This window comes from Podarcis muralis, chromosome 3 (genome assembly GCF_964188315.1).
Source record: "Podarcis muralis chromosome 3, rPodMur119.hap1.1, whole genome shotgun sequence".
Classification (NCBI taxonomy): Eukaryota; Metazoa; Chordata; class Lepidosauria; order Squamata; family Lacertidae; genus Podarcis; species Podarcis muralis.
Window position 1 is genome coordinate 79,465,042 of NC_135657.1, and position 14,255 is coordinate 79,479,296.

The 14,255-nt window shown below is 37.5% G+C and overlaps 1 protein-coding gene across 3 annotated transcripts in view; it reads right to left on the minus strand.

Moving 5' to 3' along the window:
- Positions 1 to 267: 267 nt before the first annotated feature.
- Positions 268 to 14,255, minus strand: part of ZNF292 (zinc finger protein 292) — a 33,152-nt gene continuing 19,164 nt past the window's right edge. For 2 of the 3 annotated variants that reach the window (XM_028722918.2, XM_077926174.1), the window contains 3 exons: positions 13,396 to 13,532; positions 12,057 to 12,198; positions 268 to 8,337 (listed from right to left, as the gene is read on the minus strand). In XM_028722918.2, the coding sequence (XP_028578751.2) occupies positions 1,192 to 8,337; positions 12,057 to 12,198; positions 13,396 to 13,532 (7,425 nt within the window). In that variant the 3' untranslated portion in view covers positions 268 to 1,191. The remainder of the gene's footprint in view (positions 8,338 to 12,056; positions 12,199 to 13,395; positions 13,533 to 14,255) is intronic. The other variant, XM_028722920.2, reaches the window with a different exon arrangement.

The following is a 14,255-nucleotide window of genomic DNA, read 5'->3' on the forward strand; positions in this document are numbered from 1 at the left end:
AGAGAGGCTGTCATCTATTATGAAAGCTGTGTAATTATACTCGGAAGAACACAAACTCTCATCTTCCATTGAAAAAGCAAATATTGTGTTTCTAATGCTGTTATAGTATATATTTTACAAAAGAGATACCAAGGTGGTAATATCAAAACAAGTAGTGTAAAAATGCATTCATTAAAAAAGATTGTTTCCAAAGCTGTGTTGTAGATGCTACCCTATAAATAAATCTAAATTTCAAAAACAAAAAGGACCTTTGTAAGATAACATGTATAAAACAAGAAATGAAATGTGATTTTATTTAAGGCAATACTGGGCTACTTCACAAATCACCACCTCAAAAATATACACTGCTCCACACTACTAATTTTCTATCACATTCACGATGGGTTATTCAATACCAAAATGTTGTTTAAAATCTTCAGTGTCCGCAAACTATTTAAAATTTACATTTCCATTATATTATGGAAGTGGAAGAATTTCGATCCAATTAAAAGCAATGCAAATGCAGTTATAGGAAAAAGTTTGAGTTAAGTACATATGAATACCATCCAAAGATATTGGATGTTTCAAGTTACAAACACAACTGTGTCAGTATGTATTTTAACCAATTAAGTGTGATCTGATCAATCTCTTCTCCTGTACACACATTTTATGCAAAACGAAACTGGATATGGTAGACTTACCTAGTTGTTACTTTAAAAAGTTTAAAAGAATATTTTAAAAACTGGATCACTTAGTTACAAATTAAAATTCTGAATATAAACGTGTCATTTAATATTTCAGACTTACAGACTGCTAACAGCAGCAAATGATTTACAATAATAAATATATACAAAAATGTATCTACAAATAAAAAGTACTGTTATATATGAGCTGTGACCCAGTGAAAAATACCACAGACAATACACAAATATTTGAGTCATGGAAAAGGACAAAAATCTGATAAAAAATTGAGGTTCTGATCAATTATTTACAAAACTGAAACAATGATTCTGTTCCAAGTCCCATAGGGATAAAAACAAAGAAATTTACATGACAACTGTCATGATTTTGCTAGGTTAAATCACTTCAACAGAAAACCTTAAGAAATAGTCTCATGCTCAATGGCTTCCTACTAAAATAAAATAAAAAATGCAGTACAGGTCATGTTTAGACATTAATCATCAGAACATAGAGTCCACATATATTACCCGATTATTTTGTAACCTCTGGATTTTTCTCCAAATGTCCATCAAGTCTTATCAGACTGACAATAGGTTTCATTTCCTGAAGCTGCTTCAACACAAGCTCAGTGCAATTTTTAAAAGTCTTATCTAAAACTATTTTTACAGTACCGCTACACTGAAATTGTGATGGGTTAGCAAACTGTACAGAGATTTCACTTTCAGAACATGATCGTGTTCTTGCAAAGGAGGACTTGTCATTAGATTTTCTTGAGTTTGAATGAGAACCTTTTCTGGTTCCACAGCTATTGCAGGCTCTATCTGTAGGTTTCTTTTGCTTCACTGCAGACTCTTCAAGGAACTTGAGGAAAGATACTTCAAATCCCATAGGCTTAAATGAACTCCAGTCAAAAGATGCGGATTGCTCTTCAGCAGTTTGAACAGCGACAGCAGTTTCCTCCTCTCTCCGCACACTACTTACTTCAACAGCTAAGATTTCTTCCTGTTTCTCAACTTTCCGCTTTTTAATCTGAGGATTTTTTTCTTTGTTTGCTCTTTTTAAGTTACCATTTACGTTTTGCTTTTCCGAAAGGCAAGAACTAGTTTCTTGGCAGTCATTATTTACATCAGAAGAAGGCTTTCCATGATTCTCTGAACTTGTGAGGTCCTCATTAACAAGTTTGGTAATGAACATTTCTGCAAGCTCATCCACTTCATCCTTCTCACTCTTCTCAGGTTCTTTTTGTGCCACTGGTGTAGAGGCTCTCAAGTCCTCAGGGGTTTCAGACAAATGTGGCTGCAATTCTGCATCACATGTTTTGTCCTCAATTGCCTCATTTTGTGAAGATACTTCTTTCTCCAATGAATCAGGATGTTTGTTTGAGACAATTAGGATATTTCTGTGTTTTGAAGTATATGCTTTAGACAACTTGTGACATTTATAATGTCTAATTATATTATTTTCACTTGTGACAACTGACGAACAGCCTTCTATCATGCATGGATATTGTGTGACCAAAGTGCTTGAACATTCAGATAAAGCATCATGCCTACTCTTTATTGAGTACACATACTTTCCACATTTCAAAGTATATGCCTTATTTTCAAGGATCTGGCCCATTTTTGAGTTCTTGTTTTCTACAATTATAAGTTTCCTTCGCTTAGTCCTAATTGATATTTTGTTTCCATGCTTTCCTGCCCTATATTTTAATCCTTTATGCTTAATTTTCATGGTTTTTTCCTGATTAGCCTTACTTGAAATATTTTCCTGACCTGGTGTCAAGAATCGCCTCGGTCTTATCAGATGATCTTTATGCCTGTCATTATGCTTATTAAAAATATGTCGTAGGAGATTAGACCTTGTTGCATAAATACGATCACAGCCTTCACAATCACACTTGTACATGCCATCCTCTGTTTTTGTTTGTTTTATCTTTATTCCATGATCCACTTCTAAATGAGTAATATAATTAATATACATTGCAAAGGATGACTTACATTCAGACTGATCACAAGGGAATCTTCCAACATCCAAGGCTGACTTCATGCTTCCAATTTCCTCAGGAGTCATTTCATGAAGCTTCATGTAGTGCTGAATAAGACTAGTGACTTCCTGAAATATCCTTGAGCAATTTCTCACCTCACATCTGAATTCTTTTACAACTACATTTGTTTCAGTTTCATCACTGTCTTCTTCTTTACAAAACTCCTCATCTTTACTCGGCTCACTTTCTTCTTCTCCTTCCGCAGAGAAGGAGGGCAGATCAGATTTGTGTACAGCTTGATAATGAAGAATCAAATTCTGCTGTATTGTAAAAGCAGCAAAACAACCTTGATGTACACATCTGTAAGGTCTGTAGGGACTATAACTAGTAGGAAGTTCTAAAGTTTTACATGCTGGTTTGGGGTGTTTTTTCTCCTCTTTTTCTTTCCTATGTCTTCTAATTTTGCGTACTTTGGGTTGTACCTGTATGTTTTTTAGTGTGGCAACATTATAAAGTTCAGGAGGAATGGTAACCACTTGTGGAGGTTTTTCCATTTTTTCAGAAACATCTGGCGTACTTTCTGGCACCACCTCCTCTGGGATCACTCTCTCTGGCACCACTATTTCTGGCACTTTCACAGATTCTATACATGCTTCTTTCTTTATTTCAAGATCTTTAGTCAATTGTGCTTCCTGTGCACTTTCCATTAGCACACAAGGTATACTCTTTAGTTCAACAGGCCTTGGTGTTAAGTTTGCAGTTTTGTTTTGGGATCTTCTCCCATAGGGTCTTTTTAGTTTTAGTTTTACCATTTCCTCTGTTGTAAAGTGATGTACCAGCTGACAGTGGGCCCGGAGGTTAGAATTTCTTGTAAATGTTTTTGGACAGGTAGCTACAACACATTTAAAGGGTGCATATTTCAACTGGTGTTTCTTAATTTCCAGTATCATTTCTGCAGTGTATTGATGTATTTTGCTGTAGTGTTTAAATAATGCATCCTTGGTCATAGCACTGTAACTGCAGCTTGGGGCCTGGCACATAAAAGGTTTATGGGCTTTTTCACTGAACCGATTATGCGTTTCTGAAGGTGGCTGGACAGGAGAAGTGCTCTCAGTTGTTACAAATGGAACAAGAATCTGTGGTAGTGAATCTGCTGGAAGACAATGAATTATACTGTCAAACACTTGACCTGAAGTTTCACTTTCTAACTTCAGCTTTTTCAAACCTTCTAATATTTCCATAATCTGAATATCATCTTTGTGAGAGGTGTCATACTTAGAAGGGCTAATTTTATCAAGGGTGACATTCTGTATGTCTGCTATGTGTTGCGCAACGTTGGATGGTTGAACAGTTTGTGAAGGGTTTTCTGATGTACACTCAGCAGTACCGATTTGCTGACTCTGCAATGACTCAATCGACACTTCCTGGTTTTCCATTTTAACTTCTACCATCTGAGAGTTCATAGCTGTTTTAATTATTTCAAGGGTCTTCTCAAAGTTTTCAATTACATTCTGCTCTGAAATCTCCAAATTGGAATTTTCTTGAATGCAGGAATCTAGAGTGACCTGAGAGTTGTCATTTTCAGATTTCACTGATAAGCAAACTGTTTCTTCATGAGTGCCATGACTAGTATTAAAGTTCTCTTTGACACTGGCAATTAACTCGCTGTCCACATTGCTCAGTTTTTGTGTAAGATTTTCCATTAACACTTGAGACTCATATTTTGTCAATACATTTGACTGGAGATTCTCTGTCGATATTTGCACATTTTCTTCAGCATTTCTGGCTAAAAGCCCCAATGTTGACAAATCATTAATTACTAATTTCTGTGAAATGTCAGCAGCAGCTTTTTTCTTTTTCTTCGAACCACCGACCCCCTTTTTCTTTAAGTTACTCAATTCTGAATTTTTGATGCTGCTTATGACTGAAATACGTGAAGTATTATTTCCAAAATTATGTGCTGTGGCAGTAGAATTAGAAACCAAGTTGGAACATAAGCCATTTTCAATAGTCTTAAGTATTAAGTCATCTGGAAATACTGGTAAGCTGTTGCATTCTTCTACTGAGGAAATTTTGGTGTTAATTGTTCTGTTTTGGTCTGATAGCAAGGTAGTTGGTAATGAAGGTGACACACCTGGATTTGGCAAAACTGTTGCATTTATTTCAGTAGTACCAGTGATACAGCTAGTTGTAATTACATGTGGTAATATTTCTGTAGAATCAAAAGTACTTGGAATGCCTGCAGTTTCCAAGGCCTGTTTGATAATTTCATTTCCTTCTTCATTTTCACTTGCATTGAAGGTAGTCGTATTAGTCCGTGGAAACAAGTTCTGGAAAAAAGCAGTTGACCGATTTTCAGTAGCCAGCAGCTGAAGGAATGATGGCTCTTTAAAACACACTTCTGGATTAAAAGTTGGCTCCTGTTGCTGCTGTAAGCTCAATGCATTTGAAGAAAGAATCATACTGGCAAGAAGAGAAGATTGTCCATTAAGCTGTAGAGCTTCATGAGAAATTTCCGATTCATCTAGGGGCTTACAATAGGAGCGTTTAGACAGGTGGCCACCAAGTGATCTAGGATTAGAAAAAACCCTATAACATCGACTACAAATAAATTTGCCATCCCTGATTATTGCTGGCCATTTTGCCCGCTTGTTACGCTTTGGCTTCTTTTCTTTTCCATCTGGATCTCGCCTACGAACCTTTTTCACTTTTTCTGAAACAAGGAGTTGCGGAGTGGTTTCACTGAAGTTACTCTCATTATTTACTTGTGAAGGGAAGAGCACATCAACACTTTCCTCTTTTGTAAAAGCAGAGTTATTGTTTCCTTCTAGGGAGGAAAAGTGACTGGTATTGTTCTCCATTTGTGAGAAAACAGAACTCGGACCATTATCAGCAAGAGAAGGAAAGAGAGAAATTGGACCATTTTCTGAAGGTAAAGGAAGGAAAGGATCTGAACCACTGTCAATGTTCAGAGGCATAACTGGTTTTTCTAGTTCGTCCAGCTGTGAAGGTAAAGTTGCACTGGACAAACTTCCCAATTGTGCGCCTAATGTATTCTCTGTTTCACTTTTAATATGGGATGATAGACCTATATTTATAACATTTTCCATGTTGGGTAATAGGGAATTAGTCATACTTTCCAGACGTGTTGGAAAAAGGGCGTTAGACAGCTGCTGCAGTTGGCTTGTACAAGGGGGATTTGAAGTGGTCTTGGCTTGTTGAAGAAAAGCATCACTAGTGGGAGTAGATACTTGTGATGGTAAAAAATAAACAATTTTGCTATCATTTGACAGGTTTTGCAAACTGCTTGTTTTTTTACTCCTTTTATTCTTGCGCTGCATCTTAAATGCAGCATATTGATCAGGATGGGCTGTCTTCATATGTTTGCCAATGCTTTGGCAAGAATTGTAGACTCGAGTACATCCATCAACTTGGCAAGTGAACTTCTGAACTGGAGCTGCCAGTGGTATGACTGGAACAAAAGGAGTGCCGAGGCTGCTCTGGGTTGGAGCAAGTGCAATCCCTTCTAAAGTCTTTAGAGGCAAATTATAAAAATTGGGAGCAGTCTTAATGTTCTCTTCCATGGGAAGTTTGGGAGAGAGTAAATTTTGACAGCCTACTTGATTCGGCATGAAGGACATAAGACTTATCTCTTTTTCAGGGCTTTTTGATGCAAGAACTTCAGGTTCAAGTTTAACTGGATGCATGGAAACTGTTTGGGACTCACCAACACAGTCATGTTCCTTTCCTTCCTGGAACACTGCAAGATCATTACAAGTATCTTCAACTGCTGGGCATAACTGTTGGACTACAGATGCACCAGTATCTATTTTACTACTCAAAGCAGGTAATTTACCTTTTCTTGCCATGTTTTCTCTAATCCTTTGGCCTAGAAGAGGCATCAAAACACTGCTGGCCACAGCTACCGGTTCTGCCTTTGCAGGAGGAGCAGGTATAGGTTGCTCCACACTTTCTACAGAGATTGAATTAATCTGTTCCAGTACACTAGCTGGCATTTTTGTTCCCTCAGTCCTGAGAGATTCATCTTTGAACTGATCTGAGACATAATTTTCTGCTTTGGCACAGATATTTACACCATTTTCAGGTGGTAGAACAAATGTTTCTTTTGGATGGATTTCTTCAGCATTCTCATTTTCTTCTAAAGGTTGGGAAGAATTATTCTCACCATCAGACAGCTGTATTTTTTCAGATGATTTAGTATGGTCTTCAATATGCTTTTCTAATTCATTTTGGGAGCGGTAAACTTTTCCACAGCCTGCAAATTTGCAGGTGAAGGTATTATAGTGCTGTGCTTCATGATCATAAAGTAAGTATGCTTCTGAAAACACTCTCCCACATTTCGGAAACATACACTTTGCCTTGAAGAGTGGGTGCTCTTTCCGATGACTCAAAAGTTCAGCATAACTATTAAAGCTAGATTTACATTTCATCTGGATACAGATGTAGGGTTTGCTGCCACAATGCATTTGTAAATGATCATTGAGGTGGGTAACACTTACAAAATGGCGTCTACAGTACTGGCAAATGACTTTTTTGCTCTGCATTTCAAGAAACCGTTTAGCTTCTTCATTGTCTTTATGACCTTTCACATGTGCAATCAAATTTTTAAAGTATTTAAAGCCTTTCTTACACAAGCTAACAGGACATGTAAACTCATTGACAGGCAATGGTTTCTGAACTGGTGTTATCTCTGGAATGTAAGGTTTGTCTTTTTCAAAATTTTCATCATCAGAACCATCATTATCATTAAAAACAATGAAGTCTGCTGCATAAAGGCTGTTCTTTTTTATGTGCCGTTGTTCCTGCTTAACTACAGTATTGTTCTTCTTGTTCACACCAGTGGTTGCTGTTTTAGGTGGTCTTCCTAATTTTCTCAGTGGTTTCATTGCAGCCAGTCTCTCTTTACTAGACTTCTTAACGTGTAGTGTGACATGCGGAACAAATGTTTCTTTAGAATTAAAATTCTGTGCACATATCGGGCAACTATAGATTCCATCCTTATAGTGTTTCTGTGCATGCCTTACTATTCTATGTCCAAGGAATTCTTTGTCACACAGCACACAATATTGCATGTATGCTTGCCAGTTCCTGAATCTAGCAGATATGAACCCTCGCTCTCTCAGTTTCTTTATTTCTCGGTTTTTCTGCTTTTTATCTCTAATGCTTCTAAGTAAGTTTGTAGCTTCATCAAAACATCCAGAAAGTCCATTCACTAAAGTTTCTTTGTTTTCATCTTGGCAGTCCTCAGCTTTTTCATGCATTTCACTGTCATTCAGCTCATCTATTGATGATACAATTGATGCCTCTTCTCCCATCAATGCAAGACACTGACGTTTTAGCATTTTCCAGTCCCAAAATTCTGGATCGAAAGGCCATTGAGTTTTTAATACAAGTAAGAGCTCACAGCGTAATGAATTTGGTATTGGAAGGTTTTCTTCATCATACTTCTGGTCAGGCTGATTATATAGCATTTCAACAGCATAGTATGCATCCACATTTGGCTCGAGGAGAAATTCACTCAGTTGACAAGCACGTTTAACCTCCAAATCATCAGGCAACAAACAAGATATAGTCTTGCAAATGGAAATCTTGACCTCTGTATTCTCACTGGCTTCCAAACGCAATGCTTTCACACAAAGTTCAATGCACGTTGCAAGTCCAGCAGCATCGATCTGTAAAAGAAGAGACAAATTAAAAAGTAATTTAAAACATTATGTAATGCTTACAATTGATTTCAGTAAATTCTATAAATGATTATTCAAACTCTTTCCCTTACACCTGAACATTAAACATACAATTAAAAAACCCTTATTTTTGCATTAAATGGATAATGGTCTACATTTTGTCAAAATTAATCACTTCTTCCAGGAACAGTTACAGAATTCAGTTTTTGATTAATGTGGTCCTGTTACAAACTCTTGAAAAAACCCATAATTATTAAGTGAAACAAGCAACTGCCTTACAATATATAGAAGCACAAAAAATAATACTGGAGAAAAGAGCAACTTCTTTGTCCTTAATTCAGCTGTGTCCCGCAAGGCTCAACATTTATCAGAGCTATTACATGTAAATGCCATTCTCAAGGACTTCCGGGTTTGCGCCTCCGGCAATGGCGGCTTTCCTCTGATCGGGAGGAATCCGCTTCGTGGAAATCAGGGTCTGGACCGCCACGGTGAGGCGGAGACCCACTAAGAACCACAGGTGGGAGAAGCCTGTGGACATGGGATTCAGCTGACACCTTTTGCGCCTCCCCTACTCGTGGGGAAACCCGATTTCGGGGATCCAGAGCAACGTGGGGCGAGTGGCGCGGTGCTTCGAATCGACTGCTTTTTTCACGGAGTGAAGCCGCATTGCTGTTGCCGGAGAGCGCTGACTTTTTCCTGTGGACAATTGGACTTTAAACAACTACCCGTGAGTAGAACGGAAAATTGGATCTTTAAACATTCTAATTTGGCACCGAAACGGGAAGGTTTCAAACAGGAAGTCCGCCTTCCTCTTTTGTAAATAGACTGAAGCAAAGGCGCTGCAAGCTAAAGTCTTGGAAAGCCTCTTCTAAAGGATTAAATTTCCATCGGTTAAAACTACTAAAACCCCCTTGGAAGCAGGAGAAGAGGGGGGAAATTTTAGATTGCCTAAATCTGCAGGAGAGAGAGAGTGAAGAAAGATAAATTACCACCGTTTTGAACCTGGGAACGGGCTGCCAGTAAGATCGACGTTTTGGGAAAGTTCATTGACTGTGAATAAATCGTATGTTGACAGACAGTTAAATAAGAGAAATATATTGTTTCCATTGTTTCCTTTTGCACTTAAGAAGGAGCAAAGGCAGCTGAAAATTGATACTAATTTTGTTGCTGGATCTGCGTTTAAAAGGACGGATACAAATAGAAATTGTTTCCTCTAGAGGGAGCTTTTGAAACTGTTGCAGGAGCGGAGCTGGGGAATTTTCCAGTTGCAGAGATTAAAGACCGTGAGAATCAGGAATTGACCTTGGACAAGAATGTCGACAGAAGAAGCCTTAGTGATTGCATTTTGCAAGATAAGTGCTTTATTGGAACAGCTTCATGAGAAGACGGATGTGTGGACTACTAAAAATTGATAATTTGGGACAAAAAATGACTGATTTGGGACAAAAAGTGAACACCTATACAGAAACTTCTCAGGAATCGATTCAGGAATCCACTTTGACATGGCAAGTTGTGGAGAAGACAAGGGAGAAAGCTGTTGTTGAGCCCCAAGTGGGCGCCGTTCAGAGGCAACTTGATGAATATAAGCTGTTGCCTTCTACGATTGAAGTTAGAGAAAGCCAGATTTGGAGGGAAGGAGTCCCGCTTGGATTGGAGAAGGAAAGTTGGATAGATCCCCTCATGCAGGGATGCTCTGGCTTTTGGGATCCGGATTTGGGTCAGGGGGAGATTGGAGTTGTGGGGGCTTTTAGTTTTGGAGGGATTTTGAAGCACGCTTTGAAATATCTTATGGACTTTAGTTTTGACTATGGAGAATGGGCTGACCTGTCGAGAAGAAATAAAGACATTGTTAGGTTGGAGTTTCCCCGAAATCTACTCCTCAACGCCAAAGGAAGGAAATTAAGAACAAGATCAGCAGAAGATAAAGTTAAGTGCATGTATAAATATGAAGAAGATCTGCAGAAGGGACATGGAAAAGAGTTAAGAGCCTTGGACAGAAGATCACCAGGTTGATGGACTATATGGAATTGATAGAAAGGACTGACAGAATCCGAGACCAGGAAGAAGAGACGGTGAAAGAAGATTGGAAAAAAGTTTAAAATTTATTTAGAGAAATATTGTAAAATTAATGAGTGTTAGAAAAATGTTGGAATGAAATTACATGGCTTTAGTAGAAACGTTATAAGGAGTTAAGCTTAAATAAGTTTTAGGGTTTTAATGGTAAGATAAGGTTAAAATAAATTAAGACAATTAAATGACAGAAAACAGTGAAAGAGGGAAAGGATTTGCTGAAATAATTAATAACTAGAATACAAAAAAGGGAGGTGTGAGGAGGTCGATGAAACAAGTTAATGAAAGATAAAGATATGGAAATATTAGATGTGTTTTTAAGTGTTTTTGCTTTTGTTTCGATGTATTGTGTCTTTTGTTTTTCGTTCTTTTTTATGTATTGTAATGTTTTGATTTGTATTTACTTTTTCTCCTTTTCTCTTTTTTACTTCTATTTGTAATCTTTAAACTTTTAATAAATATTATTTTTTTTAAAAAAAGTAAATGCCATTCTCAAATATCTCTGGGTTGTATCCAGAGAAACGAAAGCATAAGGATGTTTGCATGAAAAGAATTTCCCAACCCAAATTGCAGCTACCTGCATCCATCAAATAAAATGTTTCTGATGGCTGGAAGATGAGATGCTAGAATGGGAATGAATGAGCTGAAATCAGACAGCAGTATCATGTAGCTTTTCATGTGAAGGACACATGAAGAAAATCTACTTGTGCAAATGTCCTCTTCTCTGGATCCAACCTAGTATCTTTAGCAACTCTTGGGCAGACATCGCTATACAATTTAAGGCAGAGTCAAGCAAACTAAGGTCCCAAACTAAGGAATACAACTGACCTACTAAGACCTATTCCCTGGAAGAACTTCCACTTGCCCACATCATCCTGAAACAACAGGATGTGGAACTATCTCCCCTATACTTGTATTACCTCCACACTATAGGCTGTTCTGCTACAATTGTTTTATTATTTCATTGTTCCTTTGGTCTTGATTTCATGCTGGCCTGGTTTCTTGCTGTATTTTGATGTTTGCTTTTTAACAGTTGGAGGTTGTTTTGGTGCTGCTCTGCATTTGACTTTTTTTTCTTTATTTTGTTTAGTTGTTGACTTCTAAGTTTTGAGCTGTTTTTATTTGTAACCTGGTTTACTGGCCTTTGGGCAGGAAAATACCCTAGAAATATAAACATAATGGGAAAATAAATACTTTACCCAGGATGGTATTGAAACAGAGTGAGCAAAATTTGGCTGTATTGTACCCAATGCAATCTTTCTACTTCATAAAACTGATGTAGGAGTCAAGCCCATCTAGAAAGGTCAAAAGCAATCAAAAGCTCTATCCCACAGATGGGCTCATCCTCCCTCCCTTTCTTTAAAAGATGTTCTAAGCAAATGGTTAGTGTTTTGGACATTTTTGGCAGCCAGATATACTGAGTGCAAAGTGCACACTGTCATGCCAGCATTCTCTGAGACAAGAGGAAATTATGCTTCACAGGAACTTCTGACTGCTAGTTTACGCATGCAGATACCATAGTTGGAAGTGCGAAGAACTGTATTTTCATGAGGTAGGTGCACTATACTTTGCAAGTCACTCCACCAAGTGGATTTTCAATTCATAGCATCACAAATAACCTTACTGCACATCCTTACCTCTGAATTGATTACTTTAATTAGGAAGAAAATGTGGTATACAGTCTTTGTTAACACAGAAAGTTGACGACATCTCTCTAGATATATTTGTACAGAAGGCTCTACCCTTTGCTGTAGTTTGCTCCAGAAGAGTGTCAGTTCCCTGAAAATTGAGATTTACAAAGTTAAAACTATACTAACATTGAAACACTGTAGTCACTAGAAGGGGGTGTGTGTCTTTCTCTCCTTTTTCCACTGCTCCTGGAAGGAAGTGGGAATTTCAAAATGCACACTTCCTTCTGGCAGAATGTGATGAAATACTTTCTCATCTTCTCACCCTCTCACAGTGGATTGGGGCGAGCTGTGAGAGATGTGAAAGGATGGGGATTCACAATGGGGAGGGTAGTGTGTTGGCAGGGGTAGCAAGTGGGCAGGGGTGAAGGGAGGGGGTTGGGAGTTGGCAATCAATGCAACAGAGGTGGCAGCCCCATGCCCTATAAATTAAGGTAAACAATTGCTAGTATGGCACCTTGGGAATTCCCTGCAGCTTCTACTTATTGGGAAATTTTGGAAACAGTTGGAATACAAAGAAAAATAGCTTCAGAGGCAGCCTACCTGCATTATATTTTGGCCAAAAACAGGAGAAACATTACAGTACATTTAAAATGAAGTACACTTCTATTTATATAAGAGAACTGTTTGACTAAACTATGCCTGGACACATGGAAAGCAAGCCATTCTTTCTGAATACTTGAGATGGGGAAATTGGCTTGCTTAATGCATCTTGAGCAGCATAAAACTAAGAGTGATTTACAATCCATCATTCTTGTGATTGAAATCTTATTTTAATAAAATTTACAGAAAAATCCTGAATGTTAAATGTGCTAACATTTTCATGACTAAGCATTTCATTCCAAGTATTATGCTTTCCCACTCAATATCTATCTTATACGTATATAAATGGTAAGGATGCACGTTTCAGCGTTAAATATGCTCTGGATTATGTTCACAAGGAACAGTCTACTAGTCATTTCACTGCATAGTACTTGGAAATGTACTGGTACAATAAAATCTCACAATGATGAGGTAAGTATTTTAGATATATTAACTTAACTTCTATTACACCAGTCTACTAAGAGATGTAGAATTTGGTTCCTACAGAGGTAAAACTACGGTTGCTTTGTAATATTTGATCTGCTATCTGATCCTTAATTAGGATAAATTACAGACACCAATGGCACTAGCTATCACAAGTTATGACAAAATACTCAATTTTATAATATTTCTGTTCCATTACTCCATTTGTATATTTGCTGTATAATATATTCTAACTAACATAGTTCAAAGGATTCAAACCTACCATGCACAATACATCTCTCCCTGCTGCAGTTGACGAGATAAAAATGCTGCACATAAAATAAGAGCACTCTTTTCATCTCCTTCAGATTCTAGATTACAGATCATTTCTAAAGCATCTTTGCAGTCTATATCTGCAATCTGAAGAGTGAGGAAAAAAAGATTAATTTGTTTTCAGTTAAAATATTAAATCCGATTGCATCAAAACATGCATAGTACATATCAGCAGTTTAAGCAATTGCTTTAAACATTGATAGTCTATGTAAAAACCATGATTATTTTTCAAAAAGAAAAAAAATCTAATTTGTACAGTTTATACATTACATAAATCATCTCAATGATCTCTTAAATTTATACACCAGCATCTTCTATTACACTTATCCAGAGAGACTAAAAATACTGCTAACACAGACAAAAATACTTAAGTCTCTATGTATATGTTTTATTAGTTTATGGGAGGAATTTAACGTCACACTCTTCTGATCCTTCTGTCAGTGCAAGCATTTCCGTTTGCCAAACAGAATAACCACTCACCTCTCCACCTTCTGAGTACTGTTCTGGGGATTCGCCTTACCAACACACATGGGTGGGTGGAGGGGAAAAGCCCCAGGGTTTCTGCTGATAGGTCTTGTTAGGGAAATCCTACCCTATGTTTGTAAGGACCTGGACAAATCATTCCCAAATATAAAATAATCCAAGTGAAAGGACTCCAGGAATCAAAGGACTTCATTTTGGTTAAGAGATTGGGAGCAACCTCTGGGCTTCAGCAAGTTCATGAACTGCCTTCCTTTCCTTATACAGTACTAGAATCCCTTTCTTCTAACCCTTTTCAACTTTAACAATGCTGCAGCAGTGCATCTGCGC